This window comes from Chiloscyllium punctatum, chromosome 5 (assembly GCF_047496795.1).
Source record: "Chiloscyllium punctatum isolate Juve2018m chromosome 5, sChiPun1.3, whole genome shotgun sequence".
NCBI classification, from domain to species: domain Eukaryota; kingdom Metazoa; phylum Chordata; class Chondrichthyes; order Orectolobiformes; family Hemiscylliidae; genus Chiloscyllium; species Chiloscyllium punctatum.
The window spans coordinates 32,419,132-32,444,608 of NC_092743.1; the positions used below are offsets into that span (position 1 = coordinate 32,419,132).

The 25,477-nt window shown below is 44.6% G+C and overlaps 1 protein-coding gene across 2 annotated transcripts in view; it reads right to left on the bottom strand.

Annotated features, from left to right (window-relative positions):
• Nucleotides 1–4,378: 4,378 nt before the first annotated feature.
• phf20l1 (PHD finger protein 20 like 1) overlaps nucleotides 4,379–25,477 on the bottom strand; it is a 123,058-nt gene continuing 101,959 nt past the window's right edge. For both annotated transcript variants that reach the window (XM_072570006.1, XM_072570005.1), the window contains 3 exons: nucleotides 23,284–23,647; nucleotides 14,801–14,978; nucleotides 4,379–6,417 (listed from right to left, as the gene is read on the bottom strand). In XM_072570006.1, the coding sequence (XP_072426107.1) occupies nucleotides 6,275–6,417; nucleotides 14,801–14,978; nucleotides 23,284–23,647 (685 nt within the window). In that variant the 3' untranslated portion in view covers nucleotides 4,379–6,274. The remainder of the gene's footprint in view (nucleotides 6,418–14,800; nucleotides 14,979–23,283; nucleotides 23,648–25,477) is intronic.

The following is a 25,477-nucleotide window of genomic DNA, read 5'->3' on the forward strand; positions in this document are numbered from 1 at the left end:
ACCAGGGAAACCCAGTGGATGTGGTCTATCTAGACTTCCAAAAGGCCTTTGATAAGGTGCCACACGGGAGGCTACTGAGCAAGGTGAGGGCCCATGGTGTTCGAGGTGAGCTACTGGGATGGATGGAGGATTGGCTGTCTGACAGAAGACAGAGAGTTGGGATAAAAGGTTCTTTTTCAGAATGGCAGCTGGTGATGAGCGGTGTCCCGCAGGGTTCAGTGTTGGGACCACAGCTGTTTGCATTATATATTAATGATCTGGATGAAGGGACTTGGGGCATTCTAGCAAAGTTTGCAGATGATACAAAGTTAGGTGGACAGGCAGGTAGTACTGAGGAAGTGGGGAGGCTACAGAAAGATGCTTTATTCCTGATGAAGGGCTTTTGCCCGAAACGTCGATTTCAAAGCTACTTGGATGCTGCCTGAATTGCTGTGCTCTTCCAGCACCACTAATCCAGAATCTGGTTTCCAGCATCTGCAGTCATTGTTTTTACCTTACAGAAGGATCTAGACAGTTTGGGAGAGTGGTCCAGGAAATGGCTGATGGAATTCAACGTGAACAAATGCGAGGTCTTGCACTTTGGCAAAAAGAATAAAAGCATAGACTACTTTCTAAATGGTGAGAAAATTCATAAAGCCAAAGTACAAAGGGATCTGGGAGTGCTAGTCAAGGATTCTCTAAGGGTCAACATGCAGATTGAGTCCATGCTTAAGAAAGCGAATGCAATGTTGTCACTTATCTCAAGAGGGTTGGAATATAAAAGCACCGTTGTGCAACTGAGACTTTATAAAGCTCTGGTTAGGCCCCATTTGGAGTACTGTGTCCAGTTTTGGTCCCCACACCTCAGGAAGGACATAGTGGCACTGGAGCGTGTTCAGCGGAGATTCACACAGATGATCCCTGGAATGGTTGGTCTAACATATGAGGAACGGCTGAGGATCCTGGGATTGTATTCATTGGAGTTTAGAAGATTAAGGGGAGACTTAATAGAGACGTACAAGATAATACATTGCTTGGAAAGGGTGGACACTAGGAAATTGTTTCCATTAGGTGAGGAGACTAGGATCCGTGGACACAGCCTTAAAATTAGAGGGGGTCAATTCAGAACAGAAATGCGGAGACATTTCTTCAGCCAGAGTGTGGTGGGCCTGTGGAATTCATTGCCGCAGAGTGTAGTGGAGGCCGGGACGCTAAATGCCTTCAAGGCAGAGAACGATAGATTCTTGTTGTCTCGAGGAATTAAGGGCTACGGGGAGAATGAGGGTAAGTGGAGTTGAAATGCCCATCAGCCATGATTGAATGGTGGAGTGGACTTGATGGGCCGAATGGCCTTACTTCCACTCCTATGTCTTATGGTCTTATAGATCACTTGATCAATAAGTTGCTATGGTACTACATCTCACAAAAGCAGCAATGTTTCCCTGGTACAAAAACAATAATTGCTGGAGAAGCTCCTCTGTAATGTTTCGAGTCCAGTGACCTTCTTCAGAACTGATGTAGCTAGATTTGCTGAGTTTCTCCCACAACTTCTGCTTTTGTTTTAAATTTTCAGCATCTGCAGTTGTTTTATTTTAAGGTTTCCCTGGTACTCTTGTATTCTCTCGTCATCCAGTTCTATTGTTGATAGGATCCTTTGAACTATAAAATTGCTGCCACATTTCCTTAGTTACTACATTTCAAAATAATTCAGCCTTTCCACATTGTTTTGAGATGTTTCTCAGATATGTTATCCAGGATATATTATAATTTGCAGACTTTTATTTCCTTTTATGGTGTTCTCAAAATGAAAATTCGTTCTTGGAAGGTAGACCTCGTCGGCAAAGTCAGCTTTTATTGTCCATCCAAGGATAAGGGGAGGTTGTAGAGCAGTGGCAATATTACTCGAGAAGAATCTAGAGTCATGAGTTCAATTCTCATCATGTCAGCTGGTGGAACTTAAAGTTAATTAGTTTCATAATTCCAGATATTTAAAATTATCACAGGTTATTTTAAATCACATCTAGCCAGGTAACGCCTTTTAAGGAATAAAACCTGCTGTATTTACCTACTCTTTGTTAATGACTTCAGACCCACAACAATACAGTTAATTCCTAACTGCTGTTTCATATAGGATATCAGCCATCCTATTCAAGAGACCACATGCCCACATCCTATGAAAGGATAAAAGGTGGTGAGTTTTCTTCTTTAAATCATTCAAGGAACTGTCATAAAGATGCTCTCTCAATTATTGGTAGGGAGTTCAAAACTTTAACCCAGATGCTAAAGAACGAGCTACATACATCCCAGATGGTTGGATCAGTGATGTGAAAGGGGAGCTAGTGTTAGAATTAATAAGTCCTGCCCTTGTCCTTCTAGATGATGGGCATTGTAGATTTAGGTTGAATGAAGCCATAGCAATTTCTCTCAGTGTAATGTAGTGCCAACTCAGCTAGAGTGCTATGGTGGTGGAGTGTATGCATAAATTGGAGCGTGGAAGTATGCACTATTTGTAATGGAGAGCTTTAAGCATTTTCAATGGCATTGCAGCTGTACTCGGGCAAATTGAAAGCCTTTTCATCACACTCAGACTTGACTTCTGTCTTGTAGGTGGCAGAGGAGCTTTGATGAATTGGGAGGCATTCCATTTAGACCATAACAGATTGGAGCAGAAGTAGGACATTCAGCCCATTGAGTCTGCTTCACCTTTCAAAGGGATCATAGCTGATTTGATAATCCTCAATTCCACTTTTCTTCCTTATCCCCATAAGCCTATCTTGAATATACTTAGCCATCTGGCCTTGGCAGCTCTGCTGTAAAGAATTCCACAGGTTCATTACCAATACAGAGAAAAAAAATCTACATCATCTCTGTCTTCAATGAGCAACTCCTTACTCTGACATTATGTCCTCTACTATTAGTTTCTCCCCCAAGGGGAAACAAACTTCCTGCATTTACCCTAAGAATCTTGTCTGCTTCAAGAATGAGGGAGGTGATGGTCAAATGCTATTATAGCTAGATTATTAATCCCGAAATCCAGGTAACGTTCAAAGGTAGGTTTGAAATTCCCCCATGGCAAATGGTGGAAATTGAAAATTCAACAACTGATCTGGAATTGAGAGTCTAATGATTATCATAAAACTGTTGTTGCTCATTGGGAAAACCATTTAGGGAAGGAATATGCTGTCCTTACTTAATTTGGCTGACATGTGACTCCTGGATAATTAGGGATGGAAATACAGTCTGGCCTAGCCAGTGATGCCCACATGCCATAAATGAATTTTTCTTTTAAAAAAAGTCTCCTCTCTTCTTCTCAGCTCCAAGGAGCTCAAGCCAACCTACTTAACATCTCTTTATAAGAGACTCTCCACAACCTAGTAAACCTTCTCTGAACAGCGTCTAAAACCAGCATATCTTTCTTTAGGTTAGGGGAAAGCAGGATTTTGTGTAGTATTCTAGTAGTCTTTTTAACTAGTGCCTTGTATAGTTTTAGCAAACCCTCTCTATTTTCACATTCCATTCTCATTGAAATAAAAGCCAACATTGCCTTTTCCTTTCTTAATACATGCTGAACAGCAATGCTAGTTTTTTGTGATTCATGCACTAGGATCCACAAATCCCTGTGTGGAACGTTTTGCAGTCTTTCACCATTTCCAAATATGTAATTCCCCTATTCCTCATGCCAAAATGCATAACCTAACCCTTTCCCACACTCTATTCCTTGCCGTGGAATGCCTAGCGTCCAATGCGGACTCTAGTCTCCATGACATCTTTTGTCGTAGTTTGAGCTTTGATTTTGGTTACTGGTGACTCTAACCCAACTGGATATTACAAAGTTGTCAAAAATCTCTGGGGCATGATGTTCAGGTTTCTTTTCTTGAAATAGTCATTATTTGGCATTTGCATGGCACACTGTTATTTGCCACTATCAGCCCCAACCTGGATGTTATCGAAGTCTTGTTGCATGTGAGAAATGGTCTGCTTTATTAGCTAAAGCATTGTGAGTGGAGATGAACAGTATGCAATTATAAAAGGACAGCTGTGTAATGGAATGATGCTTTGAAAACTACTCAGAAAAAATTCTACACAATGACCTGTGGCTGAAATGATTGATCTTCAAAAACTTCATGCATTTTCTTTTGTGTCAGGAACACTTCCACTATGAATTGCAATTGTTTGATTAGTAGATAAGTTTACTTCATCTGTGGAAAAACATACCTCAATAATTGTCACTGTTTCCTTCCAAGCAATGACCCCAAATGTCCAAACTTCCTCTTTACTAAGCTTACTCCCCAGCAGTGCATGGTCTGTCCAAGTGTGTGGAGCTATTGCTCTATGTACCTCCAAATTTAGCTTGAGTAGGAGACTGAAGTTTTCAGATCAGTGATAATAGCCATTGCTACTGCGTAGAATAGATGTGGTCTGCTGCTTAAATGTTTATTGTCTATTAAAAAAAACCCATCGTGAATTGTTTTATACACAGAATGAAATGCAAAGGGGAGGAACTTCAGCTTCCAGAACTTTACATATATAAGCCAAATATACACTTTGAGATATACACTTTGTCAACACACACCCTGATAGCAAATATATCTGCCTGGCATACAATTCGCTTTTGTTATAGCTCAAATGTTTCTGAACAACAGCAGCTGAGTATTCTGGGCAGATAAAAAAAAGTGAGACCCACTGGGCTACATTATAAACTGATTTTGTCTGCACAACTTTCAAATTTCCTTTCTTTTAATGTAACTACACTAATTTTGTTGTACAGAACAGAACATACAGGTCCCAGTGAACCATTTCTGGTGTAACCATGTTAACAAGTCCTCTGGGTTTTCTGTGCGTAAACTCCAAATTCAATTCAGTTTCCTGACTCCACCTATTTTGCATGCCCTTAATTTTAAGCACCAATTTCAGAAACAAGTTAATTACGGGTATACAAAACACATGTTTTGGAATGAGAAAGGATTCAGGGTAGTCAATAGCACAGACAGATGAATTGTGTTTGTCTATTCTTTGACCTGCCAGTGATTGAGGGAAGAATGATCAAGTGCTTTGTGGAGTTTAAAGTTAATTTTTTAAAGTAATTGGGGCACATGTGGTCTTTGAACATGACAACCCTTTGGTTTAGCTTCCGTACAATATGGTGTTACATGAAGTTAAAGCATACAGAACTACAGACTCATCGCATGAAGGTCTTTCCAAGTTGCATCCACTTGGTAAAATGATCTCAGATTAGGAGAAGTTGACAGACTGAGGTCTTCCGCAATACTGCACACCTCAAACTGTATCGCCAGTACTGTCAAGTTTCAAGTCATTTTCTAATTGTAATGAGTTTGACTGTCTTACACAGCAATTTAATATCTCAGACTGTGGTGCTAAAACCAAAGGATCTCAGTGTCCAACTTCTGACCAGAAATTCTTCTACCTTCACCACCCCTTCGACCTTTGAAAAAGCCAGAACATTCCAATATATTTTATCAGGGTTTCTTTTTCTCTCTCCATATATGCAATTAGTACTGTGTTGAAAATTCACATTGGAACTAATGCTTGGCTGCTGGGAGCTGACGGAGAAAGGAACTTGTCTGCCCACACTGCAGGAATAAGTAGTTCTTTTCAAACTGTTCCTGGGGTCGACCATCTAAGTAGTCAACTATCACAAAGCACATAATGAATATTGCTGCAGTGATTTAAAGCAGCCTTAATTTCCAATTCATAAGCTGATCATCTCTGCATTATTTCACTGCAATCAGACAATCAACTGAGGAAGCTGTAATTTTCAAGCATCTGATTTCAGGAGTTGCATTGTTTTGAAGTAATTCCAGCTTCTGTGATAACAGATGCTAGATTCAGTTACTCCTAATCACAAAATGCTGTTAACCATCTGTGTTTTCTTACATACACTGCTCATTGAGCAACCAAAAGCCCTTCCACAACTGTTACCAAGGCGTTCATGATCAGTTAGGAAGGAATGTGTGCAACACTTGATCAGTGATTAGAATGCTTTCTGTACTGTATGCGAGTGCTCCCAAAATGACGGGGCTACTTTATGCTGGCAAGTGCTACGAATGAGACAGAAGTTCTGCCTTAAGTCCGATGTTGCAGGATATCTAATTGGCCATTTGCTTTTCATTCCAGTCTCTTAATTTCCTGTAAGTTGTTGATGGAACTCAAATCCTTCCATACCAAAGTTGTAGATGAATTAGCTTCTCAATGGTTCCAATCTGCTGTGTGCTTTTCAATCCATTCTGTCCTTTTTCAGTCTCCCTCTCTCCCTGCCCCACCAATTCTTGTCTTCCTAGAGAGAGCAGCAAGTTGCCATTTGCTCCACCTTTCCCAAGTCTATCAGGAGTTGTTTGATGTGGCGTTTCAGCTGTGGGAGTCGTGCAAGTGGTTCTGGTGGTTCAAGATCCCCAGAAAAGTCCAACCAACTTTCCAGAACTAGGAGATTGCGTAGAAGAAAACAAGAAAAAAAACAAAAAAACTTTGTTATAAGTTCAATCAGAGTCAAATATACAAAAGGGAACTTACATAATTGGTTGGGAAGATATGATTGGTTTAACAATAAAGGAACATTCCTCTTTAAAATTAATCATCTTGCTTTGTGGGAGTTATATCTAAGTATAAACACTCAGAGTGATGCTGCTACAGAGTTTACACTTTTACTACTTGCTATTTCACTATTTGCTGTCACATGGTGCTGCAAACCACAGCTGACAAAGGGAAATCCCAAAATCATCTTCAAGCACAGCTACAGTAAAATAGTGATTAAAAAGAGGTTTGGGGCTGGTTAGGGCTCGAAAAAGGGGATTTACACTTAAAAGCAAGAAACATAATCGAGATGTTAAATGAATTCTTTGCATCTAACTTTAACTATGAAGCAGATACTATTCAGGCCATGGTGACGGAGAAGAAACCTCAGCCACTAAAAGGATTTAAAATTGATAAGTAGGTGGTATGGTTAAGTTGACAGTACTTAAAGTTGATAGGAGCTAGGACTAGATGTGATGCATCCAAGGATATTGAAGGAAGTGAGAGCAGAATTTGAAGGACTTAAAAATTAAATGCAAACATTTGTTCAGAAAGGATGCAAAGGTAGACCCAGCAATTACAGACTGGCCAGTTTGACTTCAGTGGTGAGGAAACAATTATTTGGGATAGAATTAAAAGAGGGGGATTTATTCAGAAAAGTTAGCATAGATTTATTAAGGGAAAAACACGTCTAACTAACTTGGTGTTTTTTGAACAGTTCGCAAAAAGGGTTGGTGAAGATAAAGCTGTTGATGTGCTTCACTGATATCTCGAAATACAGAGGAACCTCAATTATCTGGCATTCAATTATCAGAATATTGGATTATTCGGCAAGACCCCGATGCTTGGCTGAACTGTGTTATCCGGCATTCAATTAACCGACCAAAATACTCCCTGCCAAGTGTTCTTCGGATAATCAAGGTTCTTCTGTAGTATGCCACAAAACAGACGTGTGAGAAAAATTAAGGTCACGAAAGGATCAGTGGCAACATGGATACAAATTTACTGACAGACAGGAAACAGGGAGGAATGGTCATTGGGTATTTTTCGGCTGGAGAAAAGTTTGTAATGGAATTCCCCAGTGGTTGCTGTTGCAAATTTTGTTTTTCCTGACTTGTATAAATGGTCTAGATCGAGAGGGAATTCCCTCCCTAATAGTATTGCGAGTTTACCTACAGCACATGGACTGCAACAGTTCAAGAAGCTAATAGTCACCTTATAAGAGCAATTGGGGATGGTTAAGAAAGGCAGCCAGTGAATAAAAACAAAACCTTGAGGAAGCAGTAATCTGATATAAGTTTTCATAATTCTGAGGGGACAGAGTGAATTGGAAGAAAATGACCCTATTCTGAGACACAGATTTTAATTGTTTTGTGAAAGAAGCAAAGGCAAGGTGAGAAAAATCTTTTTTCACTCAGCAAGTAATTTTGGGCTGAAATGCAATGCCTGGAAGCATGGTGGAGCAAGTTCAACTGGAGTATCCGAGAGGGGATTGGCTGATTATTTAAATAAAACAATTTGCAGAGTTATGGGGTAAGGCAGGTGATTGGCAGTAAGTTAAAATGCTCCGGAACCAGTGCAGACACAATACGTTAAGGGGCGTCCTTCTGCATCATAACAATTCTGCGAATCTGTGATGTTAATGCTGAGTATAGTTTCATGCAAAACTTTATCTAATTCTCATTTTAAAGAAAACAATTGGTCCTAATTTTATACAATACCTTTATTTAATATTATTTGTGGAAACTGAATGGAATTTTGGGGAGCAAAGTTGGTTGAAGTGGACACTTTTTTTGTAATACAAGAAGAAATTAAAGAAAGACACTACTGTACTACCACAAGGGGTAAGTTACTCTTATAAACCATATCAAGTTTACACAAGCAATTAAAGTTATAAATATGGACATGGTAATTTAATGTCAAAATGAAATTTACTCATTTATGTTTAATTACAGATTTCTGTAATTTCTGCAGTGCATCTGGTGGTGGTGCATGATACAATTGTGTCATTGTAATGATACAATGACACTAGACTCTGAAATTTAGAAGATAAATCTCAATGTAATCAGGCAAAGTCAACCTGATTTTGTGAAAGGATAATCATGTTTAACTAAATTATTGGAGTTTGTTTGAGGATGAGGATAAAGGTGAACCTGTGGATGTGCTATAGCTAGATTTGTAGAAGATCTGTGACAATTATTTGATGGAAGAAGATGACATTTTGAAATGGGATGAAACACAACTGTGTTCTGCTCAGTTGTGATGTAGCATATTTTCTCTCTGATTTATGTACAATGAAAATGAAAACCAAAAGTTATGGGAATAGGACGAGACTATTCAACACTGCAATCATGTTCTTTCATGAATGATCTGTATCTCAACACATAAATTTAGCGATCTCAGTCTTGAAACTTAAAATTGCTCCAATTCATCTTTGAGTATGGATTGTCTTGGATTAGTGTACAATACAATAGCATGGATATAGGATTGGTTAGCTAACGTTAAACTGTAATTAAGCATAAATGAGTAAATTTCAGCTTGATGGGATGTGACAAGTAGAGAACCACAGAGATCAATGCTGGGAGCTCAATTACTGACAATTTGTATATCAGTGACTTGGAAGAAGGGGGCGACTGTATGATAACTAAATTTGCTGATGAACACAGGATATGTAAGAAAGTGAGTTGTGAAGAGAACATAGTGAAGAAAGATAGCAAGTGAATGAGCAAGTATTTGGCAGTTTGGTGGGGTGGGGTATGTTAGGCAGGACATATACGCCTTTTGGCTCGGAATATGTGTCGTTCCTGAGGACCAGAGGAAGAGATTCTGCTCGAGTGTTGGAGCTTCGACGCAGCAGAAGCGTGCTGGCGGGGGAAAAACTGCGGGGGTCGTGTTGCGAGTCGTCGGAGCTGCTGGAGACCATCGCTGGATCGTGATTGGACGTTGGAGGATCATTTGGTTGTGCTGACCTGCTCTTGGTGGATCTTCATGCTGGCTTCGGCCTAACGCCAATTCAGGGACCAGCCAACCTCTGAGCTATGGCCTCAGCAGCCACTCGCCGCCCGGGCCAGGGCATTCGGAACACAGTCAGGGTGACTGTGAAGAAGGTGGAGGAGCACACACCGGTGGATCGGACAGTGTTTGTGAAGAAAGTTCTGCTGGAGTGTTGCGGCCTTGCAGCCGCAGACGTGTACTGCCTGCAGGATTTCCCTGGGGCAGGCTACTTCGATGTGACCTTCAGAAGCGTGAAGCAGTGCGAACAGCTCCTGAAGGTCTTCAAGGAGAAGGAAGGGGAGCCGCTGTTCTCCATCTTGTCGGCGACGCCATTGTGTGTGCTTCCTGCACAGAGGAACTGGGTTGTTACAATCCATATGTACAACCCCTACGTTCCAGCGGCTGATGTCCTGACCTTCCTGGGAAGGTACGTCCAAGTCGAGGGAGAAGCCACCGATGTGATCGACCCCTTTGGGATCTGGACCAGTAAGAGGCAGGTCAAGGTAACTCTGAGGGCCGACGACAGTGGGAACATCCTCCACCCACCCTCGAGCTTCGCAATCGGAGGGAGCAGAGGCTACCTGACATATGCAGGGCAGCCCAAAGTGTGCCGAACCTGCGGGAAGTCGGGACACGTGGCGGTGGATTGCAAAGTGACCATCTGCAGGAACTGCAAACAGGAGGGTCACTTGACAAAGGACTGTCGGGAGGAAAAGAGCTGCAACCTGTGCGGGGAGGCGGGCCACATGTACAAGGCCTGCCCAAGACGAGGAGCCGCCACCTACGCACAGATGGCCGGAGGTGGCAACACGAGCCGCGGACCGACAAAGTCTAACGAGGTACCGCGAATCAGCAAAGGAACGGTGCCTGGAGGCACCCAGAAGGAAGGGAAAGTTGTAGAGGAGCAGGCAGCAGACAGCGGGGAGATGCAGCAGCCGACCCAAGCTCCTGCAAGACAGACGGAGGAAATGGAAGAGGAGGGATCAAAGGAGGCAGAGCAGTGGATTATCGTTAAAAACAGGAAAAGGAAACCTCTCGAGGGCCCCAAAGCCACCAAGCGAAGGGGGAAGAGACACCTCCAAGAGGAGGATACAGGCAGCTCCTCCGAGGGTGAGGACGGGCGCAAGAAGGGTCGCCTCCGGAGGAAGAGGCAGAGCGCCGTGGGGAGAAAGGAGGGCAACACCGCCCAAGAAGGAAAAGACGATCCCTCTGAGGGGATGGGTGAAGGCCTCCCCCTACCCGGTGAGAACCAAGGGGTACCCACCGGCCCACAGCTCCAGGGAACTGGGAGCAGCGTCCCAGTGACAGCCCTGATGTCAGATGGAGAACGGGGCGATGCGGACCCTGGGTCTGACACGATGACACCAGAGCGGGGAAATGACTCCAGTGTGGAGCCGGACAACTACCTCAGCCCTGGGAAGGTCCAGCAGTTTGCTGTCACCACGGGGATGCACGCAGCTACCCCACTGGAGCAAGACCAGAAGAAAATGGACACTGGTAACCCCGCAAACTGTTAAAATGGGGTTTAAAATTGCCAGCATAAATGTGCGTAGCATTAAAGCGGCTACGCGATGTGTTTCAACGCTGGCCTTCCTGGCCAACGTCAAAGCCGATGTCCTGTTTCTGCAGGAGTGCGGGATACCGCACCTCAGCAGTTACAGGAGATGGTCGAGCTTGTGGGCCCACGGGCCGTCAGTGTGGTCGGGGGGCAACGATAGCCGCGCCTCCGGCCTGGGTATCCTGTTGCGGGGAGGCAACTTCACCATCTCCGAGGTTAAGGAGGTGGTGGGCGGGCGCCTCCTCGTCGTGGACGTCAAATACAGAAACGCTCCCGTGAGACTAATCAACGTGTACGCCCCAGTGGGTAAGAGTGAACGGTTGGCCGTCCTGCAACAGCTTCCACTGCTGCTGGCTACGTCCAGGCCGGTCATTCTGGCCGGAGACTTCAACTGCATCATTGATGCTGATGGACGATCCGGCGGGGGGGACAGTAAACCGGACGCTACGTCCAGGGCCCTGATGGAAACGGTCAAAGACGCCAAGCTGCACGACGTCTTCAGCGCCCCTGCAGACGGAGCGCAGCGTAGATACACCTGGTCACGGGCAGACGGGTCTATCCGCTCAAGGATAGATTACCTGTTTGTGTCCCGAACGCTCTCGGTCAGATCCACCGACGTCAAGCCGGTGTTCTTCTCTGACCACTGCCTCCTGCTGGCCGACTGTCACCTACAGGACGAACAGCGGGCGGGCAAGGGAACGTGGAAACTGAACACTAAGCTGTTGACCCCGGGAAACATCGAAGAGCTCAAGAGGGATTACGCAGGTTGGAGAACCGTGAAGCCCCTCTTTGAGTCTCCAGCGGACTGGTGGGAAACGGTAAAAGGGAACATCAAGAGGTTCTTTATCCTCAAAGGTGTCCAGGAGGCGAGAGAGAGGCGGGGAAAACTGTCCCAGCTCCAGGAAAGTATGCAGAACCTGCTCCTGCTGCAGACGATGGGGGTGGATGTCACGGAGGACCTCAAGGAGGTGAAGGGCCAGCAAGCCTCGCTCTTTGCCTCGGAGGCCTCCAGGATAATCTTCCGGTCCAGGGTCCGCTCGGTGGAGCAGGACGAGACGTGCTCACGTTTCTTCTTCCAGAAGGTGCACAAAGAGAGCTCCGTGCTCAGCAGCCTGAAGAAAGAAGATGGCTCGGTAACGTCATCTCAGGCTGACGTCATGAGGATCAGCAAATCCTTCCACGCCAGCCTGTATGACTTGAAGCCGACCGACAGCGCGGCCTCCCAGTCGTTCCTGTCCTCTATCACGGAGGTCCTAGATGACGGAACACGAGAGAGGCTGGACCAGCCGCTATCTCTGGATGAACTGACCAAGGCCCTCGAGTCCTTCGAAAAGAATAAAACTCCCGGAAGCGACGGCTTACCGGTCGAGGTTTATTCCGCTCTTTGGGACTTGATCGGCCAGGACCTGCTGGAGGTGTATGTCAGTATGCTCCGGGCAGGTACCATGAGTGAATCCATGAGGAAAGGCATCATCACCCTCGTCTACAAGCGGAAGGGGGAGAGGGAGGAAATTAGAAATTGGAGACCGATCTCACTGTTAAATGCAGACTACAAAATCCTGTCAAAGGTCATCGCCAACCGGGTCAGGTCTGCTCTGGGATCGGTGATCCAACCGGACCAAACCTGTGCTGTACCGGGCAGGAAGATCTCTGAGAGTCTCGCGCTCCTCAGGGATATGATCGCCTACGTGCAGGACAGGGGGGTGGACACATGCCTCATCAGCCTTGACCAGGAGAAAGCCTTTGACAGGATATCGCATACATATATGAGGGATGTCCTCTCCAAAATGGGCTTTGGGGAGGGAATCGGAAATTGGATCAGACTGCTCTACACCAACATTGTCAGTGCAGTCTCAATCAATGGGTGGGAATCAGATAGCTTCCCTGTAAGATCTGGAGTCAGGCAGGGATGCCCCCTCTCACCCGCCTTGTTTGTGTGTTGCATAGAGCCATTTGCCGAATCCATCAGGAAGGATGCGAGCCTGAGGGGGGTGACTATTCCTGGCAGCGGGGGCCTGCAGGTTAAGGCCTCCCTGTACATGGATGACGTCGCTGTTTTCTGCTCGGATCCGCTGTCCGTGCACAGACTCGTGTGCATCTGCGACCAGTTCGAACGGGCCTCGGGGGCCAAGGTAAACCGAGGCAAGAGCGAGGCCATGCTCTTCGGGAACTGGGCCGACCAATCCTCTATCCCCTTCACCGTCAGGACTGACCACCTGAAGGTGCTGGGTATTTGGTTCGGGGGGGCTGGGGCGTGCGCCAAGACCTGGGAGGAGCGGATCAGGAAGATGAGACAGAAACTAGGCAGATGGGGGCAACGGTCGCTCTCCATCGCGGGAAAAAACCTGGTCATCAGGTGTGAGGTACTCTCAGTATTGCTATATGTGGCACAGGTCTGGCCTATCCCCAGGACCTGTGCCGCCGCAGTCACCCGGGCCATCTTCCAATTCATTTGGAGATCAAAGATGGACCGGGTCCGAAGAGACTCAATGTACAAAGACCGGTGCAATGGGGGAAAAAACACGCCCAATGCCACCCTCACCCTGATGGCCACCTTTGTGTGTGGCTGCATCAAGCTGTGCGTGGATCCCCGGTACGCAAACACCAAGTGTCACTACGTACTGAGGTTCTACCTGTCCCCGGTGTTGCGAAGGATGGGCCTGGCCTCGCTGCCGCGGAACGCTCCGAGTAGTTGGACCGTTCCGTATCACCTGTCCTTCGTGGAGATATTTATGAGGAAAAACACCTTTGACCACAAGTCCATCAGGAAGTGGTCAGCACGTAGCGTCCTTGAGACCCTTCGGGAAAAGGAGAGGGCGGATCCTGTCGAGCGGTTCCCTGAGCAGACTGTCAAAGCCATTTGGCAGAATGCCTCATCGCCAGACCTTTCCAACAAGCACCAAGACGTGGCTTGGCTGGTGGTGAGAAGGGCTCTGCCTGTGAGATCCTTTATGCACGCCCGGACTCTCTGCCGCACCGCACGCTGCCCTCGAAGTGGCTGCGGGGGGGGCGAGACTGTCACACACCTCCTTCTGGAATGTGCCTATGCAGAGGAAGTCTGGAGAGGAATGCAGTGGTGCTTGTCGAGGTTCGTCCCAAGCAGCGCCGTGACGCGGGACTCCGTGCTCTACGGCCTGTTCCCCGGGACTCACACCGAGACGAACATTAACTGCGCCTGGAGGATCATCAACTCGGTGAAGGACGCTCTCTGGGCGGTCCGAAACCTGCTGATCTTCCAGCTGAAGGAGTTGACCCCGACCGAGTGTTGCAGACTGGCACATTCCAAGGTCCAAGACTACGTGTTGAGGGACGCGCTGAAGCTTGGGGCAGCTGCCGCCAAGGCGCGGTGGGGAAAGACCACTGTGTAAGATCGGCCTGCCGAAAGAAGAACAGGGGGCCCATACAGACGTTTTTTTGGGCTCTGCTGATGCCTCAGCCAAATATATGTATATATACAAGATTGAAAAAATGCACAGGATTGTAAAGGACAAGAATAAAGTCGAATCTGTTTGTGTAAATATGGACATATGTATGGCATGATCCAATGTACAGACCATCAAATCATTTATGAATAAAGTATATTTTTGAAATAAAAAAAAATGTTAGGCAGGACATATACATGATGCAAAATCAAATTATCATCTTACTGAATGGAAAACAAGCTCGAGATATTGAATGATTTGTATTCATACATTCATATGTTAAAAGAAAATGATCAGAGCAGCACAGTGCTAATTTTACCATTCAGCTCTTTCTCTATGAAATCCATTCTGCTGTTTACTTCGTTCTGCACAGCCTCAATGTGGGTCAGCAGGTTCAGCTGCCATGGGAACTGCGGGCTGACATGTTCCTCTCCTGCCATTCCATCGCTGTCACCATCATTTGAAACAGTCACTGTCTCTTTAATGCCAGTAGGCCCCTGTCATTAATGCAATGGTAGAAAAACATGTTAAAATGAAGTTAATTATTAATAAAAGACTTAGCTCTGTTCAAAGAGAACACATGTTGGCAGCCCTCAGCTGACATCAAAAAGCAGCATATGACGTGAATCACTTTGAGTGGGTATAAAGTGATAGGATAATCTGTATGGGCATATTACATCACTTTCCACACAGTCCCCAAGTCTGATTGTAAATTTGTGCTGGAATAGTCAATATAATGGTGTTAAGTTAGCCTAAATACCTGGATTTTGGACTGAAAAGTTAGCCAAGGTTAGCTCCGATCTAACAACCAATAAAGTGGATGTCAGGTGAGGGCACATATCATGCTAGGCTTTGAAAAAGCTGAAGAATGACTATCTGAGTCTGGCACCTGCAGACATAGCGTTAGATCAGATGCTTTTGCATTGTAAACTGTGGAGTAGATTGTATGTAAAAGGTGCATTAATAGAGGGAAGATAATGGCTTAGTGGTACTGTCACTAGACTATTCAGTCAGCAACAGTTAATACTCTGGGGACCCGGGTTCAAACCCCACAAATGATAAATTAGAATTCAATAAATATCTGGAATTAGGAATCTAATGATGCCCATGAAACCACTATTAGGAAAAATCCAACTGGTTCATTAATGTCCCTCAGGGAAAGAAATCCTTACCTGGTCTGTCATACAAGTGACTCCAGACCTATAGCAATGCTGTTGACTCTCAACTGCCCTCTGAAATGACCAAGCAAGCCTCTCAGTTGTAACAATTGCTACAAAGTCTCAAAATACAAATGAAATCCCTGGGGAGTGTTGTCGAACAAGACAACCAAGGGGCCCAGGATCACAGTTCCTTGAAAGTTGCATCACGGGTAGACAGGGTGGCAAAGACTATATTTGGCACGCTTGCCTTCATTGCTCAGACTATTGAGTATAGGAGTGGGACATCATGTTGCAGTTGTACAGGATGTTAGTGAGGTCACTTCTGGAGTACTGTGTACAGTTCTGGTCTCTAGGACCTTAAGTTGGAAAGGATGCAGAAAAGATTTACAAGGGTTTTACCAGGACATTGAGTTATAAAAGAGAGGCTGGATAGGCAGGGACCTTTTCCCCTGGAGTGTAGGAGGTTGAGGGTTGACCTTATAGAATCATGAAAGACATAGATAAGGTGAATAGTAAAGATCTTTCCTGAGAGTATGGGAGTTCAAAGTCAAAGGGTAGGATCTTAAGGTGAGAGGAGAAAGATTTAAAAGGTACCTGAGGGGCAATGTTTTCACACAGAAGGGGCTGTGTATTTGGAGTGAACTGCCAGAGGAAGATGCAAGTACGGTTACAACATTTAAAATACATTCACAAGTACACGAATAGAAAATGTTCAAAAGGATATGGGTCAAAAGTACTCGGGAACATAGTAAGCATGGACGAGTTGAACTGAAGAGTCTGTTTCCGTGTTATATATGTCTCTATAAAGCTGATATCAACCTAGGCACTGGAAATAACAATGGCCAAAACAGCTCTGTTCACCCTGCAGAGGTTCTCCTGACTACATCTAGGTTCAAGTACCAAAATTAGGACAGTGGTTTCTCAAACTAATTCAGTGAAAGTCTGACATAGTCATACTCATTAATCATACCTTACAATGTCCCAGACACTACAATCGCATCCCTGGATGCGTCCTATCTCACTGGCAGGACAGATCCGAACTAGTAAAGGGGTGGGGTGGGGGAAGATAGGGAGAAAGAGACAACTCAGAATCGTACAGGAGGATAGCAGCAAGTTAAATAAGGTAGGCAAGAGTAAGGCAGAGAACAAGGTAAGACTGATAAATTAGGCTGCATTTATTTCAATGCAAGAGGCCTGACGGGTAAGGCAGATAGATGCAGGGCATGGTTGGGAACATGGGACTGGGATGCTTAGCAATTACAAAGATGTGGCTCAGGTAAGGGCAGGGTTGGTAGCTTAATGTTCCAGGGTACTATAGGATGCTATAGGAAGGATAGAAGGGGATGGGAGGGGCAAGGGGGTGTGGGGCAGTGCCATTTTTGCCAGCGTGTTGCCTTAGGGCTGAAAAGATTTATAAATGTCTATAATTCCGAGGGATAGAGAAGAGGAAGCAATTTTGGTTAAGGATAACATTACGGCTGTACTTAGGGAGGATATTCCTGGGAGAATGTCCTGTGAAGTTATATGGGTGGAACTGAGAAATAGGAAAGGGATGATCAACTTATTGAGATTATACTATCGACCACACAATGGTCAGCAGGAAATTGAGAACAAGTTTGTCAGGAGATCTCAAATGACTAAGAATAAAAGTGTTGTAATGGTAGAAAATTTTAACCAGACACTGAACTGATCTTGCCATATAAAAGAGCAGGTCAGATGCTAGGAACACTAGCGAGTAACTCACCTCCAGATTTTCCAAAGCCTAACCACCATCTACAAATCACAAGTCAGGAATGTGATAAAATACTCCTCATTGGCCTTGATGAGTGCAGCTCCAACAATGTCCATTGATACCACCCGGAACATAGCAATCCATTTGTTCGGCACCATATCCACACCCTCCACAACTGACACTCAGTAGGAGCAGCATGTACTATCTTTAAGATGCAGTGCACAAAATTCACCAAAGCTTCTGTGTCAACACCATGAGAACATCAGCAAGCTACTCCCCAAGTCACTGACCACCCTGACTTGGAAATATGTTACTGTTCCTCCACAGTCATTGGATCAAAATCCTGCAGTAATGGCAATGTGAGTCTACCTACAGCACATGGACTGCAGTGCTTTAAGAAGTCAACTCACCACAATCTACTCAAGGCTAACTAGGGACGGACAACAAATGCTTGAATGAATTAATGAAAAGAAACAGTAAAAAAAAACCCCCTTGGAATTGCCCAGCTTGTCAAATACTGTCAAGACCAAATAACAAGTATTGTGAATTGTCGACCTGAAACGATTGTCAAACTGTGTTATTTTAAAGAGTATCTTTCAAAATAGAGTACAATCTTCAAAACTGAACTGTAAATAATAGAACACCATCTTTTTTCCTGCATGCACAGGTTATTGTAGGCACCAGGTAGTGAGCATGATATGCAGAAGAGGAAAAGCTGGTGGATGAAAGTACAAAAGAATTTGGCATGGGATATGAGGGATAGGTAGTAGAGAATAGGTTGGCATAAGAGCATGAAGAACAATAGCAGATGGCTGTACAGCATTGGGTAGCATGGGTTGGATATGGAGAGTTGTGGGATGAAGTGAATTAAAGAAGCAGGTAAGGGATGAGGGCTGGAAGATTTTTTTTAATATTTTAACTTTTGGCCAGGTTCTGGAGTCCCAAGGCAGACTTTCCTCCTAGTCAGTCTCCAGAACTGGCAGCATCCTTAGCTCTTCATGGGTCACTCAGCTTCGCACACCCCCCTTTTAAGTGTAGTTTCCACGGCCCTCACATCCAGCCCCAAAGGAGGTTATAGCCAAAAAGTTGACTTCTCTACTTCCTAATGCTGCCTGGTTTTCTGTGTTCTTCTCGCATCCTGTTTGTCTACTTTGGATTCTAGCATCTGCAGTTTTTTGCTCTCTGGCTCCTAATGGGAAGTGAGAATTGCCACTTTTTCAGGTCAGGTTCACAGTGCTGAGATTTCTCCTGTCTCTGTGCACGTAACCTGGGAACAAAAATCAGGACCATCTAGATGGAGATGGTCATTTTTGTGGTGTAAATATTACTTGTCTCCCACCAGTCCAAGCCTTAGTGGAGGTAGGCATGGACTCCTTCATTATCTGAGGAATTGCAAATGAAGCCAAACATGGTGCAGTCAGCAAAAGTCCCACTCAGGCCTTAGCTAGAAACAGGCCTTTTGTCCATGCTAGTGTTCATGCTCCATAAGACTTTATGGTGGTGTGATGGTCATCAAACATCGTTTGAGGGGAATTTTCTTTATGTGTGATAAAGCTGCTTAAGAAGGGAATCAGGGACTCTTCTGAGCTTGTTTTAAAAACACATTGGCAAAAACAATGAAATATAAAGCACAGACATGAAGGCTTGGAGCAAAAGAAAAGTCTGTTACTTTCACATGTGAGTCTTACAAAAGATTTGTCCTTTTGGTTATTCCTACTCTACAATTACCAACTGCTGTGAATTAAGTACATAGCTAGCACTTTACTTTGATAGTTAAAGAGCAACACTTCAGTGAACTGAGACTATTCAACCTAAAGCTCACACAAGTGCTGCCTTTCAGTAATGAACACAATCACAGTCATGGAACAATACCTTTATAAACAAACTGAATGATTAGCAAATATCAGAGTATTTAAAGCAGATCTGTCTCAAAATGTATTTTCCAGCATCAATTCAAGAGCTGAGCTCTTGAAATCACAAGAAAGCCATTATCCAAGTGTTCAGTCAAATATCCATGACGTCTTCCAAATAAACCATTCATTTGTCACTTAAGTACATCAATAATGTCTGTTTCTATAGGTTTCTCCAGACCCTTAAAACTCCATTTGCTTGGTTTGCTAGCACAGAGAGAACAGCACGACTTACATACCACTCTGGACTGACAATTCAGTCCTGCAGGAATTCTCCACTTCTGGAGCAATTGTCTAGGAACATAGGAACAGTAGTTGACCGTTTAACCACATGAACATCCTCTGTTATTCAACATACATGTTCTTGTCTTATATCCTGCAACATCATTACTCAATAAAAAAATGTGTAATGCTCAGATTTAGTATTAACATTGACCTGGCATCAACCACTGTTTTTGGAAGATAATGCAAAACATCTAAGATTCTTCATGTGCAATCACTCTCAAAAGGCCTGGTACTAGGTTTTACTCTAGTCCTTCAAGTCCTTCACAAACAACTTTAACGTCATCTTTTAATTTCATCCTTGCATATCAACTATTATCTGTAAATCTACAGATTTCCTTCAGGGCCAATTATTTTAGTCCCCCAGATCTGCTCTCTATAATCAAGGTATGGTTTACTCAGGGTTTTCTATAACCACAGTACAATTTTTACCTCCTTGTAACCTGGTCTCTGTGTATAAAAGTTAATAGGGCCATTACTTTTACTTTCTAGGATTATATATGTATATGTAAAAGATCCTGGGGTAACTGAATCCTGGGCCATAAAGCTATTATTCACATACAGTACTTGATACTGGATGTCAGTAAGTTGTTCAATCCATAGGAATCTTAGCTGAACACAACTCATCTAACCTCCAGACTTAAAGTAGGGGTCACTGAACAGTGATCCACAGTTGGAATGCTGGCTGACATTCTTTATAACTTAGTGCTTTTAAGACAAATTGTATTTTGTCAAAATTTCCAATCAGATTTGCTTGTTAAAATTTTTTATTTGTTCACAGTATTGAGGGTATCAGTGGCTGGGCCAGTATTTACTGCTGGTCCATAACTGCCTTTGAGAAAGTGATGGGGAGTCACTTTCTTGAGCAGCTGCAGTTCATGCGACATAGGTACACCTACAGTACTGTTGGGAAATTAGATCCAGAGCATTGACCTAGCCACAGTGAATGTTAGAGGACGTGAACTTGGAAGGTATTGTGTAACTTCATTTGTGGTAAGCACAATGGCAGCAGTGAAGTGGAAGGGGTGAATGTTTGAGAGGTGGATGGCAGTCTATGAAGTGGGCTGTTTTGTCCTGATGGTCTCCAGTTTCTTGAGTGTTGTTGGAATTGCACTCATCTAGGGAAGTGGGGAATATTCCATCACATTTCTGACGTACCTTGCAGATGATGGACAGCCTATGAGAAGTCAGGAGGTGAAATAAGTTACCATAGAATTCCCAGCCTCTGACCTCCTCTGGGAGCCACAGTACTTATGTGTCTGGTCCAATTCTGTTTCAGTTTCTAGTCAATGGTAAGCCCATGTTGGCAGTGGGGGATTTAGTGTTGGCAAACCATGTTAAGATTAATGGTGAAAGTTTCTCCTACTGAAAATGATCATTGTCTGGTACTTGTATGGTACAGATGTTAGTTGCCACTCAGCATCGAAGGTCTGAAATACGTCCGGGTCTTGCTGGAGATGAATTGCTACAGTATCTGAGGAGTCAGGAACGGTGCTGAATATTGATCAATGCACAACGAATGTACCCACTACTGGCCTTATAACAGAGATTTGGCAACGTATGAAGCAGACGTTCAGGCCAAGGACACTATTGTGAGAAACTTCAGAGCTATTGTGGAGCAGTGGCAGTGTCCCTAGCTCTGAGCCAGGAGGGCTGGGTTCAAGTCCCACCCGCTCAAGAGGAATATAATAACATCTTTGTACAGATTGGAAAATAACTACCTGAACTGATGCCCTAGGAGTAAATGCATGATCTACAAAATCATCTCCTTTCAGCTAGTCAAGATGCCAAACAATGGAGATCATAATTTCCACTGACTCCACTTTTGCTAAGGTTCTTTGATGCCGTACTCAATCAAATACTGCCTTGATGTCAAGGCAATCACTCTTCTCTCACCTTTGGAGATCAGCTGGTTTGTCAATGTTTGAACTAAGGCAGCAATGAGGTCAGGAGCTGAGTGACCATGGCTGAACCAAACTGAATATCAGTGAGCAAGTTATTGTAGACTTGCTGCCACTTGTTAGCACTTTTGATCACACTTTCCATCACTCTGCAGATGGTGAACAGTGTGGTGAAGCTGAAATTGATCATGTTGAATTTGTCTTGTTCTTTGAGGATAACATGACAGATAACAGTATTGTACCTTTACTGGAACAACTTGGCAACTGGCACAGCTAGTTCTGTAACTCAAATCTTCTGTAATATTGCTAGAATTTTATCATGGCTGATATTACGTGGGGTGTGTATGTCAAATTGGATGAAGACTAGCATCTGTGATGTTTTAGTCTTGTCATATGCGCTGATGTGATAGGTTCCCACCATTGTTAAGCCTGAGGAAATTCCTCTTACTTCAATGTGTTTTTTAATAGTCCAGCACCATTCATGACAGGATGTGGTGGGACTGCAGAGCTTAGATCTGTTCTTTGGGTGGCAAGATCACTTAACTTTATTATATGTTAGTTAGTGTCCAGTTTTACCGTGACTTGATGGTAATGGAGTTGGGGATATGCTAGTCCATGAGGTTGCTGATTGTATTTGAGTACAATTCTGCTGCTGCTGGCCCACAGCTTCGAATTGCGAGGTCAGCTGGAAAACTATCCTATTTAGGACAGTAATTGTGCCACACAACATGCATCCTCAGTGTGAAAACAGGACTTGGCTCCACAAGCTTAGAGTGGCAATCATTCCTAATGATACCAGCATGGAGAGAAGATTGGGCAAGACAAGGTTGAGTACATTTTTCCCTATTGTTGGTTCTGTCACTGCCTGCTGAAAATCCAGCCTACCAGCAACATCCTTTAGGACTCAGCAAATTTGGTCAGTAATGGTGTTACTGAACCGCTCTTGGTGATGGTCACTGAAAACCCCTAGCCAGCATTCATTCTGCGATGTCAAGTCTGAGAATGACATTCTGTTCACATTTCTTAGTCAAATTTAAATTCTAATACATGCCGCAGTGGGATTTGATCACAGAGCATTAATATGGAGCTCTGGAGTATGAGTGCAGTTACTCTACCACTATGCCAGTGTCTTTCCACTGACAATCAACCATAGTTGCATCATCACCACTGTGGAGAATAGCTTTCAAATCCAGATTTATTAACACAATTCAAATTCCACCACCTGTAATAATAAGATTTGAACATTAGTGTGAGCCTCTAGATTATTAGTTCAATAGCATTGCTCCCCCCACTTACTCACATTGAAGTTTAGGAACAAAGAACCAAATTGAAATTCTTCTGGTTGTGCTTCAATCTCTCCATGACCTTGCCACTTTCTGCTGACATTATTTTCTCTAGACTTAGCAGCTCCCCCACTAGTTCAGCATTCAGTGTTTTTTGGCTACATCTTGGTGAAGCACTTTGGGACTTTTTAATTAAATGAGGGAAACCACATAGATGCCAGTTGTTGCAAGGATAAGAAAGTACATTAAAGGAGCAGCAGGGTGGAACTCTTGTAGTGCAGTGGTAGTATCCCTATCTGTGGACGGAGATGTCTGGGTTCAAGTACCACCAGCTCTAGAGGTGTGTAATAACATCTCTGAAAAGGTCGTTCAGAAAAATAAGTTACATTTTTTAAAAAAAGAGAAGCAGAAGGCCATGCCAGGAGGGGCACATTTCAGATGATGTAAAGAAACTAAATTACAATGTTGAAAATCCTAAACAGCAGACAGAACACACAATCACAAACTAAGAAAAACAGCAATGCATCAGCATACCTGTCTAGTAGGGATTTCCACTTCCTGAAGAGCATGCCTTTCAACTCTCTTGGATGTAGTGTCCCGATCCTCTTCACAATTTAAATTATCGGTATCCTCATCCTCTGAACAGTTTTGGTCTTTTGCAGGGTTTTGCTCGAGGCTGCAGCCCTGAGGTTTCTGGTAGCTGTGTTCACTAGTGATATAGGTTCCCTCTACTCTCTTGCTGGGACTTGATTTTTCTCTATGATGCTGAGTATGACAGATGCTTTCAGCTTGCTTAACACTGTCTATACATTCCATGGGCTTTTCCTCCATAGTTTGCTCTTGAGTGGATTTCTTACATGACTGGGCCAAGAGATGTAGATCAGGGTGCTTTCTGCTCCTTGAGGAAAAAAGGACAAGGTGTCATGCCATTCTACTTCTCCAATAATGTAGAGGCAATCGCTTATATAATACAATCTTTTTCTCATGCCGTAATTGCAGTCTGTTCAAACATAACATCAAGATGTGGCATCATATTAGGGAGGCAAATGGTCTAGTAGTATTATAATTGGACTATTCATCCAGAAACTCAGGTAATGTTCTGAGGCCCTGAGTTCAAATCCCACCATGACGGATGATGGAATTTAGGAGAAAGTGAGGACTGGAGATCAGAGTCAAGAGTATGGCACTGGAAAAGCACAGCAGGTCATGCAGCATCCGAGAAACAGGAGAAGTGACATTTCAGGGATAAGCACTTCATCAGGAATGAGGCTCATGTGTCAGAGCTGAGAGATAAATGGAAGGGGGTTGGGTTTGGGGAAGGTAGCTGAGAAAGGAATAGGTGGATGAAGGTGAGGGAGAAGGTGGTAGGTCAGAAGGGGGAGTGATAGACAGGTCCAGAGAGTGGTGTCGAGTTCAAAGCTTGGGACTGGGATAATGTTGTTTGGGGGGGTGGGGGGGGGGGGGGGGGCGGTGGTGGTGGTGGGAGGAGGAGAAACAAGGAAGCTGTTGTTGAAATCCACACTGCTTCCGTGTGGTTGCGGGATCCCGAGGCGGACTACGAGGCGTTCCTCCTCCAGGCATCGGGTGGTAACAGTTTGTCAGTGGAGGAGGCCCAGGACCTGCATGTCCTTGACAGAGTGGGTGTGGGAGTTGAAATGTTCAGCCACGGGACAATGGGGTTGGTGAGTACAGGTGTCCCAGAGATGTTCTCCAAGACAATCTGCAAGAAGGCATCCTGTCTCCCCGATGGAGAGAAGACCACATGATGTGCAACAGATGATATTGGTAGAGGCACAGGTAAATTTCTGATGCATGTGCAAGGATCCCTTGGAGCCTTGGATGGAGGTGAAGGGAGTGGTGTGGGCACAGGTTTTGCACTTTCTGCGGTGGCAGGGAAAGGTGCCAGGAGTGGGGTGTATGCTGGTGGGGGTGTGGACCTGACAAGAGAGTCGTGGAGGGAATGGTCTTTTCTGAATGCTAATATGGGTGGGGAGGGAACTATATCTCTGGTGATGGGGTCCTTTTGGGGGTGGTGGAAGATGATGTGTTGTATGCGGAGGTTGATGGGTGAAAGGTGAGGACCAAGAGGTTCTGTCCTTGTTGCATTGGGGGAGGTGCGGTTCAAGGGCGGTGGTGCGTGAAGTGGGGGAGATGCGCTGGAGGGCATCAATCACCATGTGGGAAGGGAAGTTGCAATCGAGGAAGGAGGAGGCCATCTGGGACTTTGAGGTGGAATTGGTCATCCTGGGAACAGATGCGGAGGGATTGGGAATAAGGGATGGTGTTTTTACAGGGTTGGGGGAGCTGGGAGGAAGTGTAGTCTATGTAACTGTGGGAATCTGTGGGCTTGTACTATATATCTGTGGTTAGTTGGTCGCCAGAGATGGTAATGGGGAGGTCCAGGAAAGGGAGGGAGGTTTCCAACATGGTCCAGGTGAATCTGAGGTTGGGGTGGAAGGTGTTGGTGAAGTTGAACTGTTCAACCTCATGGGAGCACAAGGTGGCGCTGATATAGTCATCGATGTAGCGAAGGAACAGGTGGGGGGGGGGGGGGGGGGGGGGGGGGGGGCGGGGGCGCGGGGTGGTGCTGGTGTAACTTCTACATATCTGACAAACAGGCAGGCATAACTGGGTCCCATGCGGGTGCCCATGGCTACCCCTTTGGTTTGGAATGGAGGAATTTGTATTTAATAAATATCTGGAATGACAAGTCTAATGATGACAATGA